Source organism: Bombina bombina, chromosome 5 (genome assembly GCF_027579735.1).
Source record: "Bombina bombina isolate aBomBom1 chromosome 5, aBomBom1.pri, whole genome shotgun sequence".
Taxonomy (NCBI): Eukaryota; Metazoa; Chordata; class Amphibia; order Anura; family Bombinatoridae; genus Bombina; species Bombina bombina.
This window is the reverse complement of record NC_069503.1, coordinates 692,665,868-692,693,059: the sequence shown is the minus strand read 5'-3', so window position 1 is coordinate 692,693,059 and position 27,192 is coordinate 692,665,868. Positions and strand designations below refer to the sequence as shown.

General features: G+C 35.7%; 2 protein-coding genes across 11 annotated transcripts in view; one reads left to right on the top strand and one right to left on the bottom strand.

Annotated features, from left to right (window-relative positions):
• The window catches only part of PRPF4B (pre-mRNA processing factor 4B), a 178,828-nt gene extending 176,904 nt beyond the window's left edge, over window positions 1-1,924 (bottom strand). For all 9 annotated transcript variants that reach the window (XM_053714686.1, XM_053714690.1, XM_053714689.1 and 6 more), the window contains exon 1: window positions 1,827-1,924. In XM_053714686.1, coding sequence (XP_053570661.1) covers window positions 1,827-1,861 — 35 coding nt within the window. In that variant the 5' untranslated portion in view covers window positions 1,862-1,924. The remainder of the gene's footprint in view (window positions 1-1,826) is intronic.
• A 41-nt stretch (window positions 1,925-1,965) lies between these two features.
• Window positions 1,966-27,192, top strand: part of LOC128660719 (zinc finger protein 808) — a 218,183-nt gene continuing 192,956 nt past the window's right edge. Inside the window, exon 1 of one of the 2 annotated variants that reach the window (XM_053714685.1) lies at window positions 1,966-2,001. The gene's annotated coding sequence lies outside the window, so the exon portion shown is untranslated. Of the gene's footprint in view, window positions 2,192-27,192 lie in introns of both variants that reach the window. The other variant, XM_053714684.1, reaches the window with a different exon arrangement.

The following is a 27,192-nucleotide window of genomic DNA, read 5'->3' as shown; positions in this document are numbered from 1 at the left end:
GGTAATAGAATGTATATGTTTTACTAGGTAGTGTACAGTAAATTTTTATTTGCTTTAGTGTGTACCCAATTATTAATTTTGTCTGCAGGACTGTATTTAACCGTTTACTATAATTTCTTTACCTTTCTTTTATTATTTGAAATAGCTGTTTTTGTAGAATAAAAACCACCAACTGTGATGCAAATGTGAATACTGCTGTATTTGTGAAGTTCAAGCTAAAAAACAGGAGGTAGCAAGCGGAAGAGAAGCTCCTAGAGGGGGTGGAACAGAGGGGTACTCAAATTTTCATTTTAATGTATTGGCCATTATGTAAAGACAGAGATAAGATAAGGCTTTGTTGTACAAAAAAAAAAAAAAAGATAAGATTGGGGGTTATACTCTTCCTGCAAGCTCTGTCCATTTAAATGGGCATGGTCTAGAGAACAATGTAAAACACACTTATTTAATTTACAAAACCCAACATAAATTAGCAAATATTTCATACATTTCATATCCTACAGCTTGTTATAACAAGTCATTGAGAAAACATTTAAGGGACACTAAACACATTTTACAAACATGCCTCTCATCAAGGGGCTGCCATTATGTCACCTAGGTTACACTGTAGGTATCTGAAATAGTTGCTGCACACGTGCAAAAATACCAGCACTAGAATGTAGTCAAAGGTAGATTTCAACATGACGGCACTCATGAGTAGAGGGAGGCAGGAATAACCTCAATACTATGCTTATAAAATGTGATTATGTCCCTTTAAGGTGCATTTTTTTATCAGTACAGTGTTCCTCTAATGCTGTACACTGCACAGAGCATATGAGTTACAGTACGCTGCATTCTGCAGTGTACAAATAATTCAGTATCACAATTTAATCTCACTGTAAGGCAATAATAGAATACAGTAACAATTAAACTCGTCATTTTTGTTATGCTTTTAGCCTGTGTGCTTTTAGAGGTGACATTACTATGGTTGCAGAGTATGCCCAAAAGGTAGACACCCATAAAATGCAAAATATATTCACCACCTGTTACATTCAAATACACATTATCCACATACTAAGCCATGGCAATAATGTTTACCTATAAATACATTTACAAATGTACGTGCTTGCTTAGCTCTCAAATGCATGCACTGTGCATACCCATCTATTGGCCAGCACCTGAAACAAGTAAAAGATTCTGATCTCTAAATTAGATGCAGCTAGAAGTAAACGTCTAAACGTTTTGTAACTATTGTGCTGTGTCTAAATAGAGACCGGATAGATAATGTGTACCTGAACGTTTAAGAATGTTGCAGTTTGCATATGGAAGCGCATGCTGCACAATTAATTAAGCTAATGTAATATAGGCTTCCCCTGGCTACAAGGGCCAGGTAAACATACTCAAGTGGTGTGTACCTAGATTGCTTTGGATTGGTAAACCCCGTAAATGTTCGCAAAGTAACATATGGGTACGGATAGTTTCTTAGCATATAAGAGTATTTATTACAAACGTTCTTAATTTCCATTTAACAAGTTAATGACGTGCCAAACGCCCCCATGTTAGGGGTATCTGGAACCCGCCACCTATAAACAATTAAACACTTCACTAGCCAGAGACGGCAGCAGCCAATGACAGATAATGAGCTGCACAAAGTTTTGTTGAAAAACAATAGCAGACGGACCCACTAACAGTAGCTTCTTAATTCGATTCTGCTGAACGTAAGCTTTATGCCATTTAGAAGACTAAAGGCGAGGCCCTGACAAACACATGCAGTAATTGCAATACAGACTCAAACATGCTGCGTATATGGCTCACACCCCACGCAGAATTAATGATACTACGAGTCTTACTCTGGGCCCTGTAGCTCCGAATCCACGGCAGCCATTTCTGAAACAGGGATGAACACTTCGGAGGAGACGAGGTTACAGGCAGCGGAAAGGATAACAGTCGTCACTTCCACCGATCCCAGAAGCGCTTCCGGTGCTGGTTGGCAACGTGTTTCCTTGGAGGTTGGATGGCAATTCGGTAGCGTTTGTGTTTTTTAATATTTTGGATCAAATTGGAAGTTCGGAACTGTAGCTACAACCTTAAAGGAACGGGGTGACATCTTGTAGTAACGTGTTCTTGATTTTATCTACCGTGTGATTGGCATGTAAACGTAAATTCAATTTGTTTGGCCATTGTGTTTACATCGTCGTGGGTAGTAAGGAGCAAGGTAAATAGGGCTTATTAATATTTTACTCGTAATGATTAAAATATGTAAATGTGTTTAAATATTAATTGCGTGCATTTGAATAAAGTGCCTCTCATATATATATATATATATATATATATATATATATATATATATACACACTTACCATCATTTTTAGAGGTGAAACTGGGACCACCTGGTGCGGTGCCAGTGGGGGTGTGGTCAGGAGCATGGTCAAGGGGGTGTAGCGATTACCGGTCCTTTTAAAGAAGTAGCTTTTATGTGTGTAATGTTTTGTGGATACTCTACACTTCCTGAGTCAAACAACAAGTGAATAACACAGTTTAAATAGACCATAACACCACCCCCTAGTGAAAAAGGCACCATTACGTTGTTATGGCAAATAAATCATTCATCTAAATCTCAGATTCTAAATACTGCCAAACATCAAGCATAATTATCAATTTCATAATTATCAATTTCACAATTTAATATCTGCAGTGTAATGTGTTTTATGTGTCTAATTAAGGAACAGAGCCAAATACTGATAAGGCATAAATACAACATTGAATGAAAGTAAAAAAGAAACACGTACCTGCTAAAGCTGTTTAAGAGGCTACTCTATACCATAATGCAGGAAGATTATAGCCAAAATGCTATCCTGCATGAAGTAAAGCAAGATCCAGGCCAAAAATCCTGCCTGTCTGTACTTCCTAGTCATACCCATATGATTCCCCTAAAGGTGTATTACCGGCGATGACTCCAGGGGTGGGGTGGGGGGGGGTGTTAAATTCTTAGAAAGATAAACCAAGTAATACTACAACATTAAAAAGACTCTATGCTGCTCACTCATCCTGTATTACTAAATGTAAACTTTGAAGAACACGAACGTTAAGCTAAGCAGGACTGTATGTAACAAAGTACCAGCATCTAACTATGCTGGAGAGCCACAGTCCAGTCATTTTGAATAATGTGTCCGGGTTTCAGGTGGTCGTAAACCCGGACACATGATTTGAAACCTGGAGGTGGCAACCCTACTGGGACAGAATGAACAACTGGATGGGACACTGGGACAGCACCTCCAAACAGGGACAATCCCAGTAAAAGTGGGACTTCTGCTAAGTGTGTGTGTGTGTGTGTATATATATATATATATATATATATATATATATACACACACCCATCCACCCACCAGGAAACTAACAGAATTAGTCACTCCCCATAATATGTAGGAATACTGTTGATAGCTAGCTGGGTTTGTTTAACATTTTCAGATCCACAAGTAAGGAGCAATAGTTATGCTGCTACCATTGGTATTACTGATCTGTATGAAAAATTTATGAACACGATATTACGTTATTTTCTTCTTCTTCTTGTGTCATGTCAGTATATGGCTGGGTTATAATACAATATATTTAATAATTATTCTTTAAAACAAACCCCCAATATAATGCATATTTGAAACAATTAAAATTAATGTAAATTCCTAAATTCTTTATATTAGTTACAATTTATAGACACATTGAATTATATTTATAGAAAACCAGATAAGAATCAAACTATACAAGTTTAAAGCTGTTTTAATATTCTTTACAAAGCAGACCAAATACACCTTTAGAATTAACCTTATTCACAATTGAATTGCATTAAAATACCACAATGAAATATCACAGTATGGGTCACTAACTTCCAGACAAATATACGTAAGCTATTTAGCCCACAAATGATTCTATACAACCCTAATTTAAATACCAGAAGTTATATATTCTTACTGTAAACAGTCAGTTTATATGCCAATTTATCCAAGCTGAAATAAATTCTTTTTTTTTTTTTATTGAAGACAAAGAAAAAGCAATAAGGTTACATGCATATTATCACGAAGCCATATAGACATGAGAATATACAGGGATATAAAATTATACATAAGCTAGATCTGTAGGAATGTTTATAATACACAAACTTGCCAGTGAAATATATTCAAAATTCTCAAAGTAAGTCAAGTATAAACAATAGTTATGGCATATATTTCACAATATGTAAATAGCAAATGGTCTTCATGTGTCTTCCTTATTTTTTCTTTTTTTTTTTTTAATAACACAGCAAAACAAGTTTTTGTAATATATAAGTAGTGTGGTGAAATTGAACATACTAAACTTAAAACTTGTAACTCAAATTGTAAGTGAAGCTTAACAGTTTCGCTTGAGAAGGTAGTAGAGTCAATTTTATAGTAAAGTGAGAAGCTACACATAGAAAATAGATGGTATAGGTTGCGGTACTGGATAGAAAGACCACATAGTTAGGCCTCCTTACCTAGGAGGAACATTATAAGATGGGGGGGGGGGAGGAGGTGGTCATTGGAATGTGAATTGAAATTTAAACTGAAAACCATGGCTAGAGGATAGGCAGCGTATTAAATATAGGGCATCCATTAGATAGCAAATCAGCATAGTTTTCCCTCTTAGTGTAAAGGGTGCATTATATTATAGCGGGGGGGGGGTATTTTGTTAAATAGGAGATATATTGAGGAGGGGGGGGGAGGTGGTAAATTGAGTATGTTGGGCCAAATATTTAAGTAAAGCGCCATATTACATAAAAGGGAATAACAATGGTGCAGGACCTGCCTGCTCTAACAACTGTGTAAGGGAAACTGTGTATATGACTTCTAGGCCTTTTTACTGGATTGTTGACATTATTTAGGCAAGGGCTATATGTAAGTAGGAGCGCTAAACAAATGGGCCAAAGGTAATAGACTTAGTAGGGCGCGGGGTATGTTTGCAATTGTAGGAATCATGTAAAGGTGATATATTTAGAGTGGATCATGCTCTGGAACAGAAAAAATTGGGACATTTATATAGATTGTATGCTAGGGCACAAATAGACTATAGTAGTTAGGATGGGACCAGCTTAAAGTGCAATACATATAGCTATGCATAATTGTCCCCAGAACAGCGTGGAATCTAAAGTTGAAGCTGAGGTAGAATGAACTGCAAGGTGTAGCATACCAAATGTTAGGACGCAGCCTCGGCCGCTGGCTATGTCTGTGCTGTATAGAAATAAATAAACTAGAGCTGCAACAACTAATCGTCATAATCGATAATAATCGATTATTAAAATAGTTGTCAACGAATCTCATAATCGATTAATCGATTAGTTGGTTTGCAATTAATTGGTCTGTGCACAACACCAGCTGCTTCACTCCAATGAGCTCCTGCATATGGTATTGTGTTTTATGGTTATGTCCTTAGCCTAAAGGACATCTACAGACGTCTACTTTTCACTTTTTCAGGACAGTATAAGTTTACAACTACCCCTGGCTTATGTGCAACCCAGATATAATAGTCATCATTTGGATTGTTTATATTAAATCCGGTGATTTGGAGCTATGCTTTTCATGATATAGTGCCAAGCTTGTTGTTTACACCTTGCACCTAGATTGATGGGAGTTATTTAAATTGATGTGCACTATTATCTGTTTGCACAATTATTAGCGTATTGCTTGCTATTGCTGATTATATGTACTGTATAAATAAATGTGTAAGGCTTTGTCCTGTTATTGATATCCAGTCCTTAGCGCTTTTGTTTTTTATTGTTTTTTTATATTTTTAATAAATTGTGATATGTACCAGATTCAACCTTTATAAGTATATATTCGTTATTTTTAGTGCGGACTAGATATCACCCCTAACCTTATAGCTGGTTATTTACCATTGCATATAGATATTCAAGATATTTTTATGTTAGATTGAAGTCAAGGGTTACGTTATTGAGAGGTCCCTTGCCAAGGTAGAAAACACTTAGCATTGGTGAAGAGCTAACAAAGATAAATATCCCACTTTGGTGAAATTGGCAAAACCCTACTTATACACCTCAACAGCCTTTTCTCTGCTGCAGGAAATATAGCTGCAAATAGAGAACCAGCCTTAGCCAGAAGCATGTGGACATGTTGAGATTTTTGCATTTCAATTCAAAGTTTCTGAAAGAGTGAATAACAGAATGTTATTAACAGTGATAGTCTAACTCTTTCTAGTTCTACCTCTTTTCAAACAGTTTGTGGTTTTGTTTTGTTTAATTATAAAACTGTGCTCTGCTGCTTAAAAATTGAAGAAACAGTTGTGTTAATGTAAAGTTTTAGTCTGAAGTTTTATATTTGTAACACTCATTATGTGGATTTTATTTAAAACATAGAAAACTATTATTGATTCTCTTTTTATCCGATTAGTCGATTAATCGAAAAAATAATCGGCCGATTAATCGATTATGAAAATAATCGTTAGTTGCAGCCCTAAAATAAACCCACTATATAGCTGCGCTAATGTGGTGTGTAGGCTTTATAAGTATTCTAAATGTCCCCATTCACAATTCTACCAGATTAAGAGGTATATACAACAGCAGGACCCATCTAATAAAACATATAGCATCTCTGAACACTTCAGTACAGTAACAACAGGAGAGATGCAGTGAGAAAACACACATTGCATACATACTAGGGTAACTGTGTTTCCCAGTCTAAGCTCAAAAGTTAAATTGACAATATTGCACCCTAATATGGTAGTACTGTATCTGGTCGCAAGTAACAACTCTTTTTTTTTCCCAAAAAAAAGAAAAGGGCAGTACCACCAACTGAAGCTTGCAGTGATAGATCAAAAGCTAACAATGCTTTAGGAAGTCTAATAAACTTTCAGTGCTCATTTAGGACCTATGAATATAAAACAGGAACCGTATAAACTGTACAGTCGTTATTCTAAAGTATTTTTGACAAGGCTTACAGAAAAAAAAATGCCTACTATAAAATGCATTAAAATTACCAAGGGAGATCCACAAAAGCAAAGGGATGTTTGCACATAACAGATATATAGCCCTTAGTTAACTTGGTAGTAATACAATTCTGGAAATATGAGAACGCTGTGAAGAATAACCATCTATGAAGTAAACCCATAAGGAGCTGGTACATAGCAAAGAAGTTTTAGACAAACTGTTACCTCCAACCGACTTATACCATGCAGGCCAGATATAAACAAACATACTACCCCTCTAGTCAATGACACTCAGAAGTCCGTAATAAGTGTAGTGGGCTTGGTAATTTACAGGGCTATCTCTTTAACCTATGCCTCTAGAAATCGTTAGGTGGGTGTCCGTGTTAGTTGATCTCTGTGATTCACAAATGAGAGAGACTGACTTATCTTTGCTGGGACAGTAGTAGTATGGGTCCACATGTCTTTGAGCTACCAGGATGCAATCCTGAGCTGCTGCAACCGAGCAAATCCGGGTAGAATAGTCCGGCCATGTGGAGGCTTCTATTGAGAGGAGGTAGGAGCTGTCTCGATCTTCTTTAGTTGGAGGTAGTAGTTCCCACTTGCAGCTACCGGACACAGCAAGCGATAACTGTTTTCGTGCTGGACTGTAACATTTCCTCGTTGCCAGCGGCATACAAGCGAGGTTTGAGTCGCTTGAGGGTATTAGGCGTCCTGAATGAGAAATCTTATCCTCGGGATCCTCCCAAGACAGGTGAGTCAATATAGCCCCAGATTTCACTCTCAACATGACTTGCCCGAGAGGCAAGGAACGCCGGGGCCCCAGAGCGTCACCGCCCCCAGGAGCAGCCATGCCGGTGGGCATGTGGGTAATCTGGTCCGCAGACTTGTCATCTGCTTGTTGGGGCGACAGGCTGAATAATCGTTCAAATATACTCCTGCACCCCTCTAGAAAAAAGTACATCTCCTCTAAAATCTGCTCTCCAGTCTCCATAATTACAGATAATAGAAGGCGCCAAACTTGTGAGGAGCTCAATAGTAATGGGCCCAAGATGGCTGACTTCAAAGCTGCTTATCAGTCAAGATACACTCCGGAATCGCTAGATCTCATCAATTTAGTAAAGCCCATACTAGGATTAGATGCACGGGTCACTCATGTCAAACATTCTTCAGTCAGGGACCAATTCTTGAGCTGGAGCAGTCTTTATAATTAGATTTTATACATGTTATCGTTGGAGCTCCTGAGATGTGCGACTGTACTGCTTCCCTGTTGGCTCCGCCCCCCCCCCAAGCTGAAATAAATTCTTAATTATCTACAATTAAATTTTATTTGCAAAGATAAATTACACACCAGAGAGATTTTCTTTGTTTAGCAAATAAATTATTTAACAATAGTGACTAGTTAAGACTACACAGGATTATGAATGCAAGCTAAAATACAAAGTGCTCTTTTAAATCTATTAACTGCAGTTTGATTGTAGCAATGATTGTATTTGCTTTAAAATATCAAATTATAGAATTCATACATTATCAACATGAGCCAATTTAGTATTCCAATCTTTTCTCTATAGATTCAGATCACCTCACATGAAGAAAGGTTATTGCATAGATCAAGAAGTTAGTCTCAGCTTTTTGCTTAAAATGATTGTGTCCCAAGTATGGCAGCCAGTTATTCAATCACAAGTTTCAGCAGACATAAAAAGACCCCCTTTCTTTCTTCTTGCGAGAGGTTATATCATGTGATATCCCTCCCCCTTTTCTTATTGTAATCATCAGTGATATAAATTCGATAGGCCCTTAACGGAGCTGTCTTTTTGGATTGGCCCCCGGAGCTTTTCCCTCTCATTGGTCACCTGGGAGATGCCTCCCTGACTGGCTCTGCATGTGTTCTAATAGACAATTTATTTGTCTGTCATACCATTTCTAATCCCCTAGGGGGCAGCAGACAACCAGAAATATAGTCTTACCATTCATTTTTGCTACATTACAAATATCTCCTTATATTTGTTTATATTCAACATAATATAATTCCTTCCATTAATAAGTCACATTTTCAAATACACATGATCATATTTTGTCATTTTTCCTGCTTATTTTAATATGAAACATCAGTATTATTTTTAACATCATATTATTATTATTATTATTAGTATTATTATTAATATTATTATTATCTTAAAGGGACACTGCACCCACATTTTTTTTCTTTTGTGATTCAGATAGAGCATACAATTTTAAGGAACTTTCTAATTTACTCCTTATCATTTTTTCTTCGTTCTCTTGCTATCTTTATTTGAAAAAGGCATCTAAGCTTTTTTTGGTTCAGACTATGGACAGCACTTTGTTTTTAATTTATCCACCAATCACCAAGGACAACCCAGGTTGTTCACCAAAAATGGGACGGCATCTAAACTTACATTAAATATACCAAGAGAATGAAGAAAATTTGATAATAGGAGTAAATTAGAAAGTTGCTTAAAATTGCATGCTCTAGACATGCCCTGGAGGAAAGGTTCCAGAGGAGGAGCTTAGCACAGGTAGCTGAGCGTTTCATCTCCAGTCCCAAAGCACCTGGCGGTGTTTTTTCACGCGCCAAGCCCTGAAAAGTGGGGTAGCTATCTGGACGGCAAGATACACACGCTACCGGAACGCACAGTGGAACTTCATCCCACTGTTGTGATAATTCTCAGCCTGGAAAGAATTGCATGTCTAATCTCTAATAAAGTAGAAGGGAAAAGCTAGACAAGTGGCCTCAAAAATCCTTTCCTGCTGGACTATCTTCTATAAGCGGATCTGAAGTCCGAAAGGATAAGCTATTTGTAAAAGTTCCCACTGTTGTTTAACAAATTGCTTCTCATGATTTCCCCCTTCGTTGGATCAATTACTTACTCACCCTCCCGGTGCGAAGAACGGAGATTGATTGTTGCGGTTGTTGAGGACTGCCGACACGTGTCTTGGGTCACGCAAGAGGTCAGTACAGGACCAGGTGCTTGCCCTCCTCCCCCACCGGTGCTGCGCGGGAGGAGGTAAGATTGAGAGTAAGCCGGCTCTGACGCACTGAAGGGGCTTTGAATCTTGCACCACTGCCCGGAGTCCACACGAGAGGCTGGCTGGATCGCCAACACGTACCTTGAGTTAACCAGGGGCCCGGCACAGAATTAAGTGTTTGACTCCCTCCTCTCCCACCGGTGCTGCGTGGGAGGAGGTAGATTGAAGGGGCTTCAAACCCCCCTTTTACTGTCGGGAATCTTGCAACTTTACTCTTCTCCCTCTGTCGCTGTGAGAGAGGGGGTTGATACATTGAAGACCACACCACGAGACCGGAGAAACTAAAGGGCACCATAGGTGAGAAGGGTGAGTACACCATATGGACTTAAAACTCTTTGCCTTTACAGTTTTTGGGCCACTTATTATAAGATATTAAATAGTTAAAAAGAAGGGGGAAAAGAACAATAAAAAGGGGAACAACTCACACATAAGTCAAAACACCTTGGGAATGTGATTTAAGGACATTTATCTCCGTTATTTGTAATCCACACCAGAAAAGAAGAAGGTGAAAGGGAAAAAAAAGGAAAGTAATTTACAAAGTTGTCATTTCGAGCTGATACAATTACACTCAAAAGTTACATTGGGAACTGAGACTACACGATAAAGTGAAAAGGAGTCTATACTGAAGAATTTTTCTTATTGATTTTTTTCTTCTTAATAAAATGCAAAACTGACGAATTTAAGGGGGGAGAAAAAAATCAAAATGTATAAGACTTTAGTGTTAAAGGGATAGATTACCAGAGAATTGGTTTTTGCTTTGGGGACGGATTGTTCCCCTGTTCCCTCTCTTATGGTTCTGTGTGAATGATATTACTGTAATAACACAACTGTTGTTTTTGTTTCTGAATCATAACTGAAAGCCTCCTTTTGGCCACATGAGCTGGAAAGGCTGTTGTTTAATGTCTTGGATCTGGTGGTGTTTAGCGATGAGTCACGAACGTTTTTGTGTTTGAATACAGTGGTGTCTGCTTGGTTCATGCATCTCTCCTGTATTTATTACAGAGAGGGGGCGTGAAATAATTGAGACCCGATCTTATTTGGTTTATAACGCCACACTGTTAAAATATTGTTTTTTGACTACAATCTATTTCTCTCATTAGAAGTAGACTAGGTTTATATATTAACATATCATTTTACAATGAAGGGTTAATTTATTTAACTTTAGAGTACTTGGAACACTCTATATATGTTCACTGTTTTAGATAATTGAACTTTTGTCAGGACTTAAGCAGAGTCAAAGAAAAGGGATGAAATTTGTAACTATTCTTCTAGGGCTAGAGTACTTATTTCGGAGGATATAAGCTTTCTATTGACTAGAAGGTTAAAGGGTTAGTATATGGTACAAGCAGGAAGCTTAGAGCGTTAATAGATCTAATAAGGAAACCTTGGTTATAATTAATAATCTAGGCTCAGTGTTAAAAACCGCCAGTGCCTGATAGAAAAGTCTTGAATAAACTCACTTCTTTCACTTTGGAGTCCCCTTTTCTCACGCTACCCACAGGTCATACATAGTCACAGAATTTTCTTTGTTTTTTCCCCTCCTCCTTTTTTTTTATTTTTTTTTATTTTTTTGGGGCTTGCCCCTTAATTCACTTCACTTTCTTATAAACTCACCTCACTTAGTTCACAAAACCACTCTATCACTAATTATTACTCAGGGTTCGCCCCCAAACACGCTCAACTCCCTACACACATAACTGGCACATGGACAAGTTCTTAAACACTTCCTCCAAGACTTTTTCTCCAAGCATGGCGGGCAGAAACAAAGATAAAAAAAAAAAAAACCAAAGGAGCCTCAGATATCATAGCAGATATACACCCCGTAACACCAAATCTAAACCCAACAAGTGAGGTAATAAATATGCAAAACCTGGTTACCAATATCTCAGAAGCACTGACCCCTAAATTTGACATTCTGAGAACTGAAATAAAACAAGACATAGCCCTGCTAATTCAGGAATTTAGACAATTTTCAAATAGGTTGCAAGAGGTAGAACAAAGGGTTTCAGACCTAGAGGATCTCACCGGTGCACAAAGCTCTAGTTTAGAGGATACAGGAACAAAAATTCAAAAAATGCAGTTAAGACTGGAAGACCTCGAGAATCGGTCTCGAAGAAACAATGTCAGGATTATTGGTATACCTGAAGGGAAAAAATATGAAAATCTAACTTTGTTCATAACAGAAACCTTAGCTCAACTTCTTGAACTGCCTGGCACACAGGTAATAGTTGAAAGAGCACATAGAATAGGCCCACCCCTGGCTGATAACAAAACTAATAACAGACCTAGGCCAGTAGTAGCACGCTTCTTGAATTATTTAGATAAAGTCAACATACTTCAGCAGTACAGAAAGAAACAACCCATCAGTATTGGTGGAGCCAAAATCCTTTTATTCCAGGATTTCTCAGCTGAAACTTCTATAAAAAGAAGAGAATTAGCACCGATTTGTACAAAACTGATACAGAAGGGGTACCTAGCAACTTTAATATATCCATCTAAGCTTAAAGTTGTCATTAGAGATAACACACATTTTTTTTTGATAATGCACAAGAGGCTGAAAGTTTCTTATCTGAATTAGATTCTGCAGGATAACTCCCCTTCTACAGGTGGACTAGGGGTAAAAATTGTTGATATAATTAGTTCCCTATTACAGTAGGCCTTGTAAAGGCATATTATGGTTTTGGAAGTAGATATGCAAACCCCGGAAAGGGTTCATTTCCGGGCAGAGAAAAAAAAGTTGGGGGGGTTCCCCCCTCTTTTCATTTGATTGAGTTTTCAGTAAAAAAAGTTTAATTTTTGGGGGTTTTTTTTTTTCTCTCCTCTCTCTCTCCACCTTCTCATTTTTTTCACCTCATTGATAAGTTAGATGGCAGACACCAGACAAATTTAAGGTAATATCATGGAAGATAGTTGGTATTTGAACCCCCATTAAAAGGAAAGCTATTATCTCTCACATGCGAAGGATGCAAACAGACATAATGTTTCTGCAAGAGACACACTTAAACATGGAGGAAACACTGAAACTGAAGGGTTCTTGGATTAAAGAGGTAGTTGCCTCACCTAGTATTAGGAAGAAAAGAGGAGTGGCTATTTTGATAGGCAAAAGAATAGATTCTGAATTATTACAGGTTAGGAGAGATCCAGAGGGGAGATTTGTAATATTGAAATCAGAATTGCTAAGCAAATCTATACATTATGTAACATTAATGCACCTAATGAATTAGACTATGAATTTTGGAACTTAATACAATCCAGCGTATTGTCCTACTCAGAAGGATACTTGGTATTAGGAGGTGACTTTAATATGGCCCCACAATCTCCTCTGGACAGACTGAGATATAATAGTAGACAAGCAAAGCATAAAAAAGATAACTTAGAAACAAATATATTTAAAAAAAATAATCAGAATCTAGCTGTAAAGGATATTTCGCGGATTCAGAACCCTGACGTGCGGGATTATACTTGTTTATCTAAGGCGCATAAAACGCTTTCTAGAATAGATTTATTTTTAATAGATGAGCGACTCTGTACAAGCAATAGAAAAGCAGGAATTACACCCATAGTTTTATCAGATCATTCTCCCATCTTTATGGAGATACAATTAAACCGCCCAAGAAATGTCCCTGTGAGATTTATCTTTCCATATTATTTGACTAACGATTCAAAAAACATCTAAATGATAAATTTAAAGAATTTATCTATTTCAATTCTGAATATATTGATAGGCCGGAAATCTTTTGGGGAGCTGCAAAGGCAGTTATCAGAGGAGAAATAACAGCTTATGCTGCCATGATATCAAAAAAATTGAAGAATAGAGAGAAAGAAGCTACCAACTTAGTTGTAAACTCATATAATCGTTATCTCCTGCAGAAATCATCTTTTAACTGGGCCAAATACATCAAAGCCAAAAATGAAAGAGATGCTCTAGCACTGCTCCTGGAAACGCAAAGAGACCTTAGATTTCAGGCGAAAATGTATTGGTTTGGTAACAAATCCGGTAAATTGCTAGCTAGGTTAGTCAAGGGAGAAAAAAAGTCCTCATTGATTGACATAATCCAACAAGAAGGGAAGATATTCACAAAATCAGAGGATAACTTAGAGGCCTTTACAAAATATTATAAAGAGCTTTATTCCGCAAGAACTACTGATGAAGGTCAGTCCGTGGAATTCTGAAGCAAAATAAACTGCCCCACAGTTCCAGAGGAAATAATTAACAATCTGAATAATCCAATCTCTGAGGAGGAAGTTAGAAAAACGATCTCTGAGATGTCATTTAATAAAGCAGCAGGCCCAAATGGGCTTCCCAATGAGGTTTTCAAGATTCTAGCCCCAGGAATTGTTCCACACTTGTGTAATCTATATAATGATTTTTATATCAATGGTAAAACAATACCACCTAGTTTCTCTGCCTCTTATACAACTTTACTTCTTAAAGGGGGGAAAGATCCATCCTATAGAGAGTCCTATCGGCCCATAGCCCTCCTGAACTCGGAATATAAGATCCTGGCCTCAGTTTTAGCTTGTAGACTTCAAAGTGGTCTCTACCACATTATTCATAAAGACCAAGCAGGATTTCTTAAGCAACAAAATTCTGCTTCCAAAATAAGAGAAGTTTTGATGATAACAGAATATTTTTGTCAGAAAACAGGTAATGAGGAGAAGATGGGGGGCGACCCGGACCTTGCAATAGTTGCAATTGACGCTGAAAAAGCCTTCGATTCAGTTTACTTTAGTCACATGTTCACATCTTTAGATAAATTTGGATTTAAAGATAATTTTCCTAGCTTTATAAAAAATCTATATAAGGGACCCTGTACGAAACTGATAGTCAATAATTCTATATCTTCAGAAATTGAAATTCAGAGGGGTACGCGTTAGGGTTGCCCCCTATCTCCTCTTCGACATAGCTATAGAATCTCTAGCACTCAAGATTAGACATTGTCTCGGGAGTCAAAATAAGTAAACATGGGATGAAAATTGCGTTATACGCGGATGATATACTCCTCTAAATCGCAAAGACAAATATACCTAAACTCATACGCATAATTGACAGATTTGGATCCTTTTCTGGATACAAAATAAATACATCTAAATCGGAGACCTATTGGCTTAGGAAAAACATTGATTCAATGAAAGATTGCCCGTTTAAGGAGATAATTCAAATATTTAGGAATTATCATTCCAGTTAAACCATCAGATTTATATAAATTCAATGTAACACCAATCCTGACAAACATACGTGAGAAAATGAAAATCTGGCAAAATATACCAATTTCACTTTCTGGTAGAATAGCACTCTATAAAATGGTTCTTCCAAAACTTTTATACATCTTACAGAATACCCCAATCTTAGTTTTTGAAAAAGATATTTGTTTACTTAATACGGCAGTTAGAAATTTCATATGGCAAGGGAAGAGATCCAGGATATCAATATCCAAACTTTCAGCGGGGAAAGAGTTCGGAGGGCTAGTTTTGCCTGATATTAGATTATTACAATCTAGTTTTCCTAGCACGAACCGTGACAGACTTTTTTTTTTCTAAAAACTACGTATCCAATAACATGTTAGATGAAAATATCTGTTAACCATTTCTTCCAGTAGGGCTGGCTCATTGCGAGCCAAAAGCATTACCCCCTGAAATCAAGAAACTTAAAACCATCTTGAATCCTTTAAAGGCATGGTGGAAAATAGGGACTCTGTTAAAAATTAACTGCAATGTCTCACAGTATATGCCAATAACAGGAACCCAAATTTTCAACTTGGCTGAACTCGGCAATTTTCGACAAGTGGTCCTCTTTAGGTCTGGAGAGAGTTCAGCAATTTATTAGAAAAGAATCAAATTGTGTAAAAACATTTGAGGAATTAAAAGTGAGTTTAAGCTATCAAATAATGAATTCTTCGCATACCTACAATTAAGACATATCTCAGAACTGGTCAGAAAGGTAGGTTGGTGCTGGGTCCTGGGAAAATTGGAAAGCTGGCTGATATTAATTAAGAGCGGGTATATGTCAATTACCCCCTGCTACATATCTCTAAGCACTATCAAGGGAATCCCTCTCTTAGAACAGATGGTGTTAGATTTGTAATAGGTTAATTGCTCCTAACAGAATAGACTCAAAATTTAAAATCAATTAGTAAAGTATCCCGGGCTACACTCTCAGCGACTTGGAGAAAAGCACATGCTAAATTGTTGCATAGAACATATTTCATGCCAGGAAAGGGTCATAAATTACATAATTTTAAACTTTAATAAATGTCCAAAATGTTCTTTCTTTGCAGCAGATTTAAAACATACGATATGGAGTTGCCCAAAAATCAGGCAATTCTGGTATAAATTAGAGTTCTGGCTCAACAATATATTGAAAGTTTCCCCTCTGGCTCTCACATTAACACAAGTTATATTCTGCATAAAACAGAGTGAAGTACAACAACCCCAGGAAAAATTAATAATCTTATTAATTCTAGCAGCTAGATATTTAATTTTTAAATGGTGGAAAAAACACAGGGCTCCTACAATGCTAGAAGTTAGAAATTGTCTTAAAAACAGTGCATGTTAGAACAGAGAGATACCAACATAAGCAATGAAGAGGATTTTACATTTTTTTTTATTAAATGGTCAGTTTTTATTAAAAGTTGCACAGTAACTGAAATCGAGTACTGTATATGATTTTCTCATTTTGAAATTCAGAACTAGTATTGTTAGGTGTCTGGTAAGTGGAAGGTAATGGGGTGAGAGGGAAGAGGAGAGATTTTTTTTCTTTATTTTTTTTATTTTATGGTTGTTGTGGTTGTTTTTGGTTATATAAAATGGAAAATCAGCAATTTGATTTAAAAGAACAAGGTTTGGTTGCTCAAATGGTAAAATTGAATACTTATGTTTTCAAAATCTATAACTATCTTTTCTTCTCTTCTGTAACTTTTTGCTGATAATAAAAAATTTAAAAAAATTTAAAAAAATTGCATGCTCTATCTGAATCACAAAAGAAAAAATTTGGGTACAGTGTCCCTTTAAAATCCATTTAAAGTTGTATTTGATTATTTTCTTATTCATATAAAAACACAGCATATTTCACATTCGGTAAACCTCTTTCTGAGTGCATAGATTTATGCCCATGACCAACATTCATAGGAGATCCTGCTGTCTGCAAAACAAAGAAATAATTGTTCAAAATGTTAAAACTTTCATATATCTATTTGCAGTATTTATCAAGCTCAGCAAATATTTATCTAATATGTTACTATTAGTCACTGCTTCTTAGGTTTCCAGCTTCCAATATTACCCTTCTTAGGCATAGACAATCTCCCAGAGTCATGTGTCTGAATATTTATGTTCATTTGAGTAGCTTAAACTTATGAAAATTAGGCATCATTTCTTTATGTGAGATTTAATTTCCCACTTGCTGTAAGTAACTTGAGTTCAGATGCCTTATGTGTATTTAGATCTCAGAAGGGACAATTTAACACTTAGATGATAAAAACTACAATTCCTTGAACATGTTTGTAGATTCAACCATTCCCACAGACGGACCGTCTATCCCCCACAGGGGGCCTGTGAGTTCCTTACCCATCTTGGGCAGGAAGCCCATATATGGGCATATACCTCTGAAGGTTTCAAAAATGCTAATATTTACCTTGAAGTGGTTCACTGGTCTTATCTTAGACACAGCTTTAAACCTTTTGTTCTTTCTTAAGATAACTATGACAACAATTATTTTGATGAATGAGAGAGAGTAAATATAACTGCTGTAACAGTGCCATCTGGAGTTATGCAAATGAAACAAATTATTTGGTGTACACAACCATATATATTTATAAAATTATATATATATATATATATATATAAACATTCACAGATCTTATGACAGTCATATAAATGCTCTAAAACTAAAATAGTTCTATGTCCGCGCATAGTTTGCATCTTATTTACAAGTTGAAGGTAAAACATTTTTTTTGCTTGCTCGCTAACCTGATGCACGCAAAAAGCCATAGTTGGAATATCACAAACGCGTTCATGTATCCCCCCCCCATAAGTTAATGGAGCAAATAAAGTGGGGGAAAAACCTAACGCCATACTCCCATGCAAATGCCATTCTCACGTGCAAACGTGATCACATATTCTGAAGTGCGCTAACCCGACATGAAAATGTGAATATTTAACATTCCAATGTTCTTCACATAGCAGAATATTTATTCATAAATACAAATTTCTACATATATACAATGCTATCAAAACTAATTATATCAGCACCACCTAACATGCCATAGTAACCATTTAAGACCAGTGCTCTTAAAACAAAGGATACACTGCCCTCAGTGCACGGTAGTGGTAGAATATTAGATATATACAAAAAGAGGAAAATATAGTATAGTTACAGGCTGATATAATAGCAGCTCCGTGAGGCTCACAGACATATGAGGATGTCCTAGCCAGCACTAATTAATAATCCATGAAAAAACGTACAATATATATAACACACCTAAAGAGACGTAATTCTAATGTCTGTCTAACATTGATTGTCCTATTCTTGTGCAATATGATGCATTTCCTATATGATTTAATGTGCATTTTTTTGACTGTACCATCATAGGGCTACATTCTTAAAGTGATATTGCCTATATTTTATACTCTAGCCACATAGACGTCTATTTATCTGGGGTCCCCAATTACTATGGCCATTGTTTTTTTTTTTTTAATATATTTAAGGTAAGTTTTTTTTTTTCCATAGATTAGTAATTAATAAAGATGTGTATTTTTTTTTCTACTTTATGCATTCCTTGTTTTTGACTTATGTGGATTCGAACCACCTAATACATGCTGAATTTCTATAGACTATATACTCCCCTCTTTTTCATGGGAAGTGCAGTTAAGACATCCTCAAATTTAAATTTTCCAGACTTTTTCTTCTATAATTTTCGTTCTTTTCGACTATTTATTTTAATTATTGATAACCCCTGAGCACTTTGGGATACATAAACTTTCAGCTATCCCAGGTTTTCCAATGTGAGATGATTACTTACTAATTTATACACACACACACAGTATCTCACAAAAATGAGTACACCCCTCACATTTTTGTAAATATTTTATTATATCTTTTCATTTGACAACACTGAAGAAATGACACTTTGCTACAATGTGTGTATATATATATATATATACAGTATATATATATATATATATATATATATATATATATATATATGTGTGTGTGTCTGTATGTATATGTGTGTGTGTGTGTATATATATATATATATATATATGTGTATGTATATGTGTATGTATGTGTGTATATATATATATATATATATATATATATATATATATATATATATATATATATATATATATATATATATGTGTGTGTGTGTTAAATCCCTTTGCCTGCCCTTTTTCTAACACCTGAGACCTCATATCTCTGAGCCTTTAACTTTTGATTGCAATTTTTAAAAAATATTTTTTATTAGATAGTGTTATAAGTGTAACTTTACTTTTCAATGTATTTTTGATGTATTTGTGACACTTTTTGTTTTGCAAAACAGTTAAACAGAGCTCTGAGGACGCGCTATCCAGACTTGCTTTTACTTCAATTGCGTTTACTTTCAACTTGTAATACAAGCGCTACATCCGATGCGCACAAACAGCCACAATAAACCCCTTTTCGCTCGTGCATAACTATTAGTGTACCACTCGTAATCTGGCCCACAGTTGGGTGTCATGGTCTACTACATGAGGGGTTTGCTATGTGAATTTATGTCCATGTATAAAGAACAGTCTTGTATGTTAGCACTTGGGTTGGCACTTTATGTATCAGGTTACCTTGACAACACATTGTTTGTCTTTTTCTTGTGGAAGAGGGTGTCACACAGTAGATTGTACATTTGTGAGTGTGTTTTGGTTGCTTTGATGAAGGGAAGGTTTTATCCCTGAAATGTCACTAAAATAAATTAACTATTTTGCTTCACAAAGTCCTGAGAGTATGGATTCTTTGCCACATATCTAATGTATCATGACAAAATATCTCTTTTCACTTTAAGATGACCTATATTTCCTCTGAGATGGGACATATTTTTAAATTTTGAGAATGTTGAAGCAACTCACTTGCACTCGATATAGCAATTAAATAATGTTGTTTTTTTGCAAAGAGAAATATATTGTCTTTTATAAAAGTTCTTTTTAGTGATGCATAAACTAAGACTGCAAATTGGAATGAGGGAAAAGAAGCGCCGAGTCTTTAAGTAGATGCAAAAAGTTTATTAGGAGCAGGCTTCATTATAGGACAACAAGTAAGCTCCTATCTTACGCGTTTCGCGCATGGGCACATGACTAATTTGCAGTCTCTGATGAAGCGCATTTGCTTTTACACAGAATTGTCTGTCAGCAAATAGAAAATATTTTCTTGTTTTAAAGGGACAGTTAACGTTTTTTCTTTAAAGACAGCATTCTGTTTATATATGTCTTTTTTTTTTTTTTTTAATTTTTACCTCACTGATCCCACATTTACTTTTTAGGTATAACAATAAGCATGTTTTTTTAGAACTGAACAGTGGAAGCTACTGACAATCGGAAGCGTGCTGTTTGCGCCATTTACTTTAATTAGGGCATCCTGCATACCCTACCTTCATGAGGGAGCATATTTTTTATAAAGGAAAGTAAATCAAAAGGTATCTGTGGGATATTGTAAGAGTTATGGGAGATTACAACGTAAGTAAGTTTGCTCAACAAAAGGTTTTAAAGCAGCTTGTTTGGCAGTAAAGTAATCAAATACATTACCTTTAAAGGGACAGTCTACACATTAGTCATATTATATTCTTACCTTCGATTAAGCTTTAAATATCCTCCTGCACCCTTTTCTATACCATGCAGCAGGAACGGTAAAAAAACTTTTTAAATGAATATTGTTTCTGGCCACTTTTAAATAAATGCCAGGCTCTGCCCACTCATAACATCACAATCAGGGCTGCATCTAGGCACTCTGCTGAATAGTATTGACAGTCCGTCGAATTCAACTAGTGAGCCTTTTGTGATTGGATGCTATATGTAGCCCAGATTGCAATGTCATCAGTAGGCGGAGCTTGGCAGCCATTTCAAAGTGGCCAGAAACCATATTAATTTTGAAATAACTTTTTTACTGTTACTGCTGCATGATATAGAAAGCAGGAAGCTATTTGCAACTTAATCTAAGGTAAGACTTTAAGATGATTAAGGTGTAGACTGTCCCTTTTTAAAGACGTGATCTGTGCCAGTTAGGGTGGTAACTGCAAAAAATGAATTAAGGCAAGGACATAGGGTCACATTTTAAAAGGGGTACTAACTGAAGTAAGGAAACCTCTACCTTGCTAAAGAATGCAAAGCCATAGATTGCCACTGCACTAAAAGTATACTATGAGTCAGTGCATATAGTTGTTCAATCTTTGGCAAGAATAAAGGTTTGGGTGAAGGCAACCAATTCACTAATTTAATTCAGTAATTTTTGCAGAAGTGGGTGCTAATGATCCTGCTTCTGTGACTTGAGTGTTTGTAATAGGAGCTATCTACATAGAAAACATTATCAGGTTTGTTAACAGAAGTTTCTTGCAAATTAGTGCTAATCTTTGAAGCTTGTTCTACAACCAGATAACAATCATACAGGTCTGTATTATCCTCATATGAGTCAAGTAGTAGGGGGGACATCTCTATATACAAATATTTTACGAGGCCATCAGTATTCATGAATATTTAGTACTACGAGAATCTGTTATGTGTTTGCTGAGGTCTTTTAAAAGTAGAGACTGCATTGCATGTGGGACAGGTTGATTGGTTAGCCAAGTACAATATTTTGAGCTGATTGCTCTACAAAAGATGTAGATGAGCTGAATCCTAGTCAAAACCTTTACTGGGGTTGTGATTTTGAGTAATTCACTTTTCACTTACTTGAGAAGTTGGACCTATGTCCGAATTTATGAAACTTTGTCATTATTTCTGAAGCTGATTCTTCTATGATAGAAACTAGGGTTGCACCGATACCAAGTATTTGTATGAGTACTTGTACTCGTGCAAATGCACCGATACTTATACCGATACCTCCACTTCCTACCCATATGCTATCTTGTGGCGTTTTTTCAAACTGCATGTTCCCATTTCATTTTGAGCTGAAGTGGAGACTAAACTAAAAATTGTTTACTACTGTTCTGCCAATACAAATTGCTGTTATTTGTATTATTGTAGAAGAGATCACTGTACCTCGCTCAGACAAACCCCTGAAGTACTGGTCAGTTAATAAACTGAGATTTCCAGCTCTGGCTAAAATGGTCCAAAAATATCTTTCTGCCCCATGCAGTAGTGTGGAAAGTGAAAGACTGTTCAACTTAGAGTCAAACCTCCTTACTGATACCAAAAACAGACTTATAGCTGATCATGCAGAGAGGCTTCTGTTCTGTTCCTTAAAAAGAACTTGCCACTAACTTTTTAAAAATTATTCTAATTGCTAAATTGCCTTTTTTACTGCTAGTTCTCATCTTGCACAATGATGTTCAAAACATACTGTACTCTGAGGAACATCCATAGGTTAGCTTATATAATTGCAGGAAGAGTACTCATGGCAAAAATTAAGTTAATTCCAATGAACACTAATACTGCAATTATAGGACTAGATTTAGATTACATTTGATTGGTAAACTTTATCAATGCTTTGTTCACATTTCCAACTCCATAGACTTTAGCATAGCATTGGTAAAACTTACCAGTCAAATGTAATTTAGCCCATAGTGTTGTTCCCCATGATTAAACAGTGCACTGTTCTATTTTTACTATTCTTCTATTTTTTACTGTATTGCACTTTTGGTTGGTTGTGATTTTATATTTGTTGTTATTATTAATATATTTTATTGTAATATTTTTATTTATAAACATGTTCTGTGAACTTTATGACAAATAAAACTGTTTTATTATTTCATAATGTCTTTTAAGTTACAGTCCTTCATAATTATAAAGAAGGAATCTTAAATAATTAGTCTGTATTGTGCTTGGTTAACTGTCACATGACATTAAAAAAAAAGTATCGTTAATTGGTATCGGCGAATATTTGAAAACAAGTATCGGTACTTGTACTTGGTCTTAAAAAAATGGTATCGGTGCAACCCTAATAGAAACTATTAATTCTCTCCTTTTGTTCCCAGGTGACTAGGTAGGTTGCAGAGCTTGGTTGCTCATACTGGTCACTTCTAATCTAAGCCTAGGGAAATACAATTAACCTGACTCATATTTCAGTAATAAAATCTTGATCTTTCTGTTGGGGACTTATAATACTCCCTCCAGTTGATTTTTAATAATATCCCCTGGCATTACTTGTACAACATTGAACAATACGATGACCTTCTTTTTTGAACAGCCCACAAGCTAAGAATGATTTTTACAATTTTAAATGTGTGATGTGAAAGTTTTATATAAAATCACCATTTCAGTATCCATAAAAAGTTTTAATGGAATACATTTACTCTTATTAATTTATGTATTGTTTATGGCTGCTCTCATGCTACAGTGACTAAGTTGAGTAGTTGCGACAGGGACCCTATGTGGCAGTCTCATTACTTTACACTGCTGCTCAGCTCACCACAATATACGTTGACTCAATATTCCCAAGGAAACCATTTTTAAAATGGAATCTCACAGCAGAATTTCTTAAAAAAAAAAAAAAGATTCACCCAAAATAAGTTTCTGAGCAACTCATTTATTTGTCGCACAGTTTAAATTTTGTGAATACAAAATTGTTTAATTTGTTTTCTCTCTTGTTATTGTTATTACATACTATTCTGGATTTTCATCTTAGTAAGCAAAACCTTAAATACTTTCTGGCTCTTTGCTGAACCCTGTTCTACGGGAAGCTCAGCTAGACACGAATAAAGGTTTGGACAAGGCAGATTATACTGAACAGACTGATTTGTTTATACCAGGGCATAAAAAACCCAGGAGCCAGGGAGCCGCTGTCGCTTAGAACTTTATTCCTGGCTCCTAACTTTATTTTTAAAATAATATTAAAATAAAACGTTACAAATGAATTCAGGCAAAGCATCCCCATACCTGAATATTTCCTGCAACATATTTAATTGTAGGTTTTACACACTGTGATGTTAACCTCTCATGCTGCCAAAACTTCTCAAGTGTACTGTGCAATTGCACCCAAAAATTAAAATGATCACATTTAGATATTTCAGTAAACCTGGCATTTTTTTTCTGTCATCCATTGTGAAATTTCTGTATTGTTTGGCCCAAGAAAAGAGTTTAGATGTGTTTTCTTGATGAAGAAACATTTTAGAGAGTGATACTCTTTCATGAAGACCACCCTTGGTTGTCTTATGACTGTACTGTTGCTTACTGAGGTAGGATGTTACTGGTTCAGCTGGGCTTGAATTGTGGATGCAGATACTGTTTTATTCCATATTGATGATTGCTTGAGTGTCTTAGTGTTAAAAAAATGTATTATAGAATAAGTATGATTGTGATATTGTGATATTGTACTACTTTTTATTAAATAAGGCACACAGTCAAATGGCCACCTGAGTGTGTGTAGAGGAAATGTTAGTTACACTTGACAATAGAGATTGGGAGGCTGGCAGGCACAATAGGTCCTCTTTTCTCATTTTCTGTTGTAGGAATAGTTCCCATTATAAAATGTATGTTGTTCTTTTGGTATCCTTTTGAAGAGTAAACCTTGTTAGGAGCTTTAAAGGGACAGTCTAGTCCAAAATAAACTTTCATGATTCAGATAGAATGTTATTTTAAACAATTTTCCAATTTACTTTTATCACCAATTTTGATTTGTTCTCTTGGTATTCTTAGTTGAAAGCTAAACCTAGGAGGTTCATATGCTAATTTCTAAGCCCTTGAAGGCCGCCTCTTCTCTCAGGGCATTTTGACAGTTTTTTACCACTAGAGGTTGTTAGTTCATGTGTGTCATATAGATAACACTGTGCTTACGCACATGAAGTTCCAGGGAGCCAGCACTGATTGGCTAAAATGTATGTCTGTCAAATGAACTGAAATAAGGGGGCAGTTTGGCAGAGGCTTAGATACAAGGTAATCACAGAGGTAAAAAGTGTATTTATATAACTGTGTTGGTTATGAAAAACTAGGGAATGGGTAATAAGGGATTTACTATCTTTTTAAACAATAAAAATTCTGGTGTAGACTGTCCCTTTAAGAGCTAGCAGTTAATGGTAGCAGTATGTGCAACAATGCATAGCAATGCAATAAACATTGTTGCAAACACTGCTGCCAGTTGTCTAAATGCATGTGAACATACCTGAACTCATCTAGTATTACTCGTTATGAAAAGATACAAAGAGAACTAAGCAAAATTGATAAGAGGAAAATTTGAAGTGTTTGAATTGCTCTATCCAATCTATTTAAAGGGAGAGCAAAGTCCATTTTAAAACAACTATCCAATATACTTAACATTTTCTGTCATCTATTGAGTTTCTGTCAGAGGCAGGATTATTCAGCCATTTGCACTAGGTACAATGATAATGCACTGAAAGTTCATATTGGTTTACATCTTCCCTTCTGCTGTTCTGCTTATTCATGTGAATCTAAAGATTAAGTGATATATGCAAGAAACATTCATTCATGCAAGGTAGTTACTTTATCTTAGTTGCATTTGTTCACAAAAATCTTTTTTATTTTAATCTTTACAGGGAGCATCACATAATTTTACTTAGGAGTGCTTTATTTGCACATTTTTCCCCTCATGGCAATGCTTCCAGATTTGTTCTGTGCTATTGGTGCTTCTCCACGTTTATTCATTTTCACTCTGAAAATCCTAAGTTTTTTTTTTTGGGGGGGGGTTTTGTCCTAATTCAGTTTAATTTTAATGGAAAGGGGATTTTTATCATGTCCCTGTTTTTTGAAAGAATTATTTCCTTTTTTAATCATCCCAATTCTCAGTGACATATGAATATGGTTCTAACATGGTTGGACCATTATTCCTTTAAACTTAAGGTGCATTTGAAGTTGACTTTAATGATTATTTTGCTTGTGGCTTTGTCCACAACTAAGTATCAGCGATTGAAGGTTGTCAGGAAAACGTTATGATTTTAGGATGCAGGAGTTAATTTTTCTTTCTTTTTTTTCTTTTCTTTTTCTTCTCTGTGTCTTCTATTTCCATGTTTGCTGTTTATAACTCTTTATCAGAACCTTATCTAAAAAGTTAAACTTGCAGTACAAATTATTTGTATTACCTACATCTGGTGAAACAGATACAAGGTGCAATTCATTCTCGGAGATTGATCTTTATTAGCCAATCTTTCTCAACACATAAGACAGTGGCTTCTATCAAGACAAAGGCCTGGGGTCAATAATATTTAACACTCTAGGATATATCCAATATGTTTTAATCATATTTATGTTACTGTGTGACCATATATGAGAGACCTGTCATGCTTGGTATCGAAAATTAATCCTCATGGTGTCACAGTGGGATTGATTATGTATGGGTACTGACTAAATACAATTATAAGGTATCCTATAATTTCAGCCAGGGGTTGGGAACTGGTTTATGGCCTGCCATAAAAAGGGGGGGCTACCTTCCTTACCCCACTCTGTAAGGGGCCTGACAAGAAACCTGGCCTCAGAGGAAACCTGTATCTAATGTTGAAATCAGCACAATAATGTCTTTCACATGGGAAGTGGGTACAGTGTGTCTGACCATTTTCCTTCCAATTTCCCTTGGGACAGAGACTATACTGGTAAAGTTATAAATATGTTATGTTTATATTTATTTTGTGTGTGTTTTATTCATTTTCTAAATAAAGCAGGGTGGATGTGATTTAAATCAAATTGATAGAAAGCACAATTTAAACCACTTGTCCGTAACACCGATTTTAAATCAGGGTTTTTATTTTTAGAATAATAATTTTTCAGATTATTTTTTCCAGTTATATCCGACCATTACTATTTTTGTTATATATCATTAGATATGCATAGATAGATAGATAGATAGATCCTTGAAATGAGTGACATTATTTGGGAGTGAACTCTCTCCAGTTTAATTGTTTAATCCATTCATATTTGATCAACTTTTCACCTGCACTTTATTGGAAGGAGAAAAATGATTACGTAATAATAATAATTGAAATAGTTTTATCTAAAACAATAACATTATTTTTCATTTTTAATGCTTGCTTCTCACACTTAGGTCATTGTGCAGATATGTTGCACTCCAAACAATCTTCTATTCAGTGAGCTTCTTGA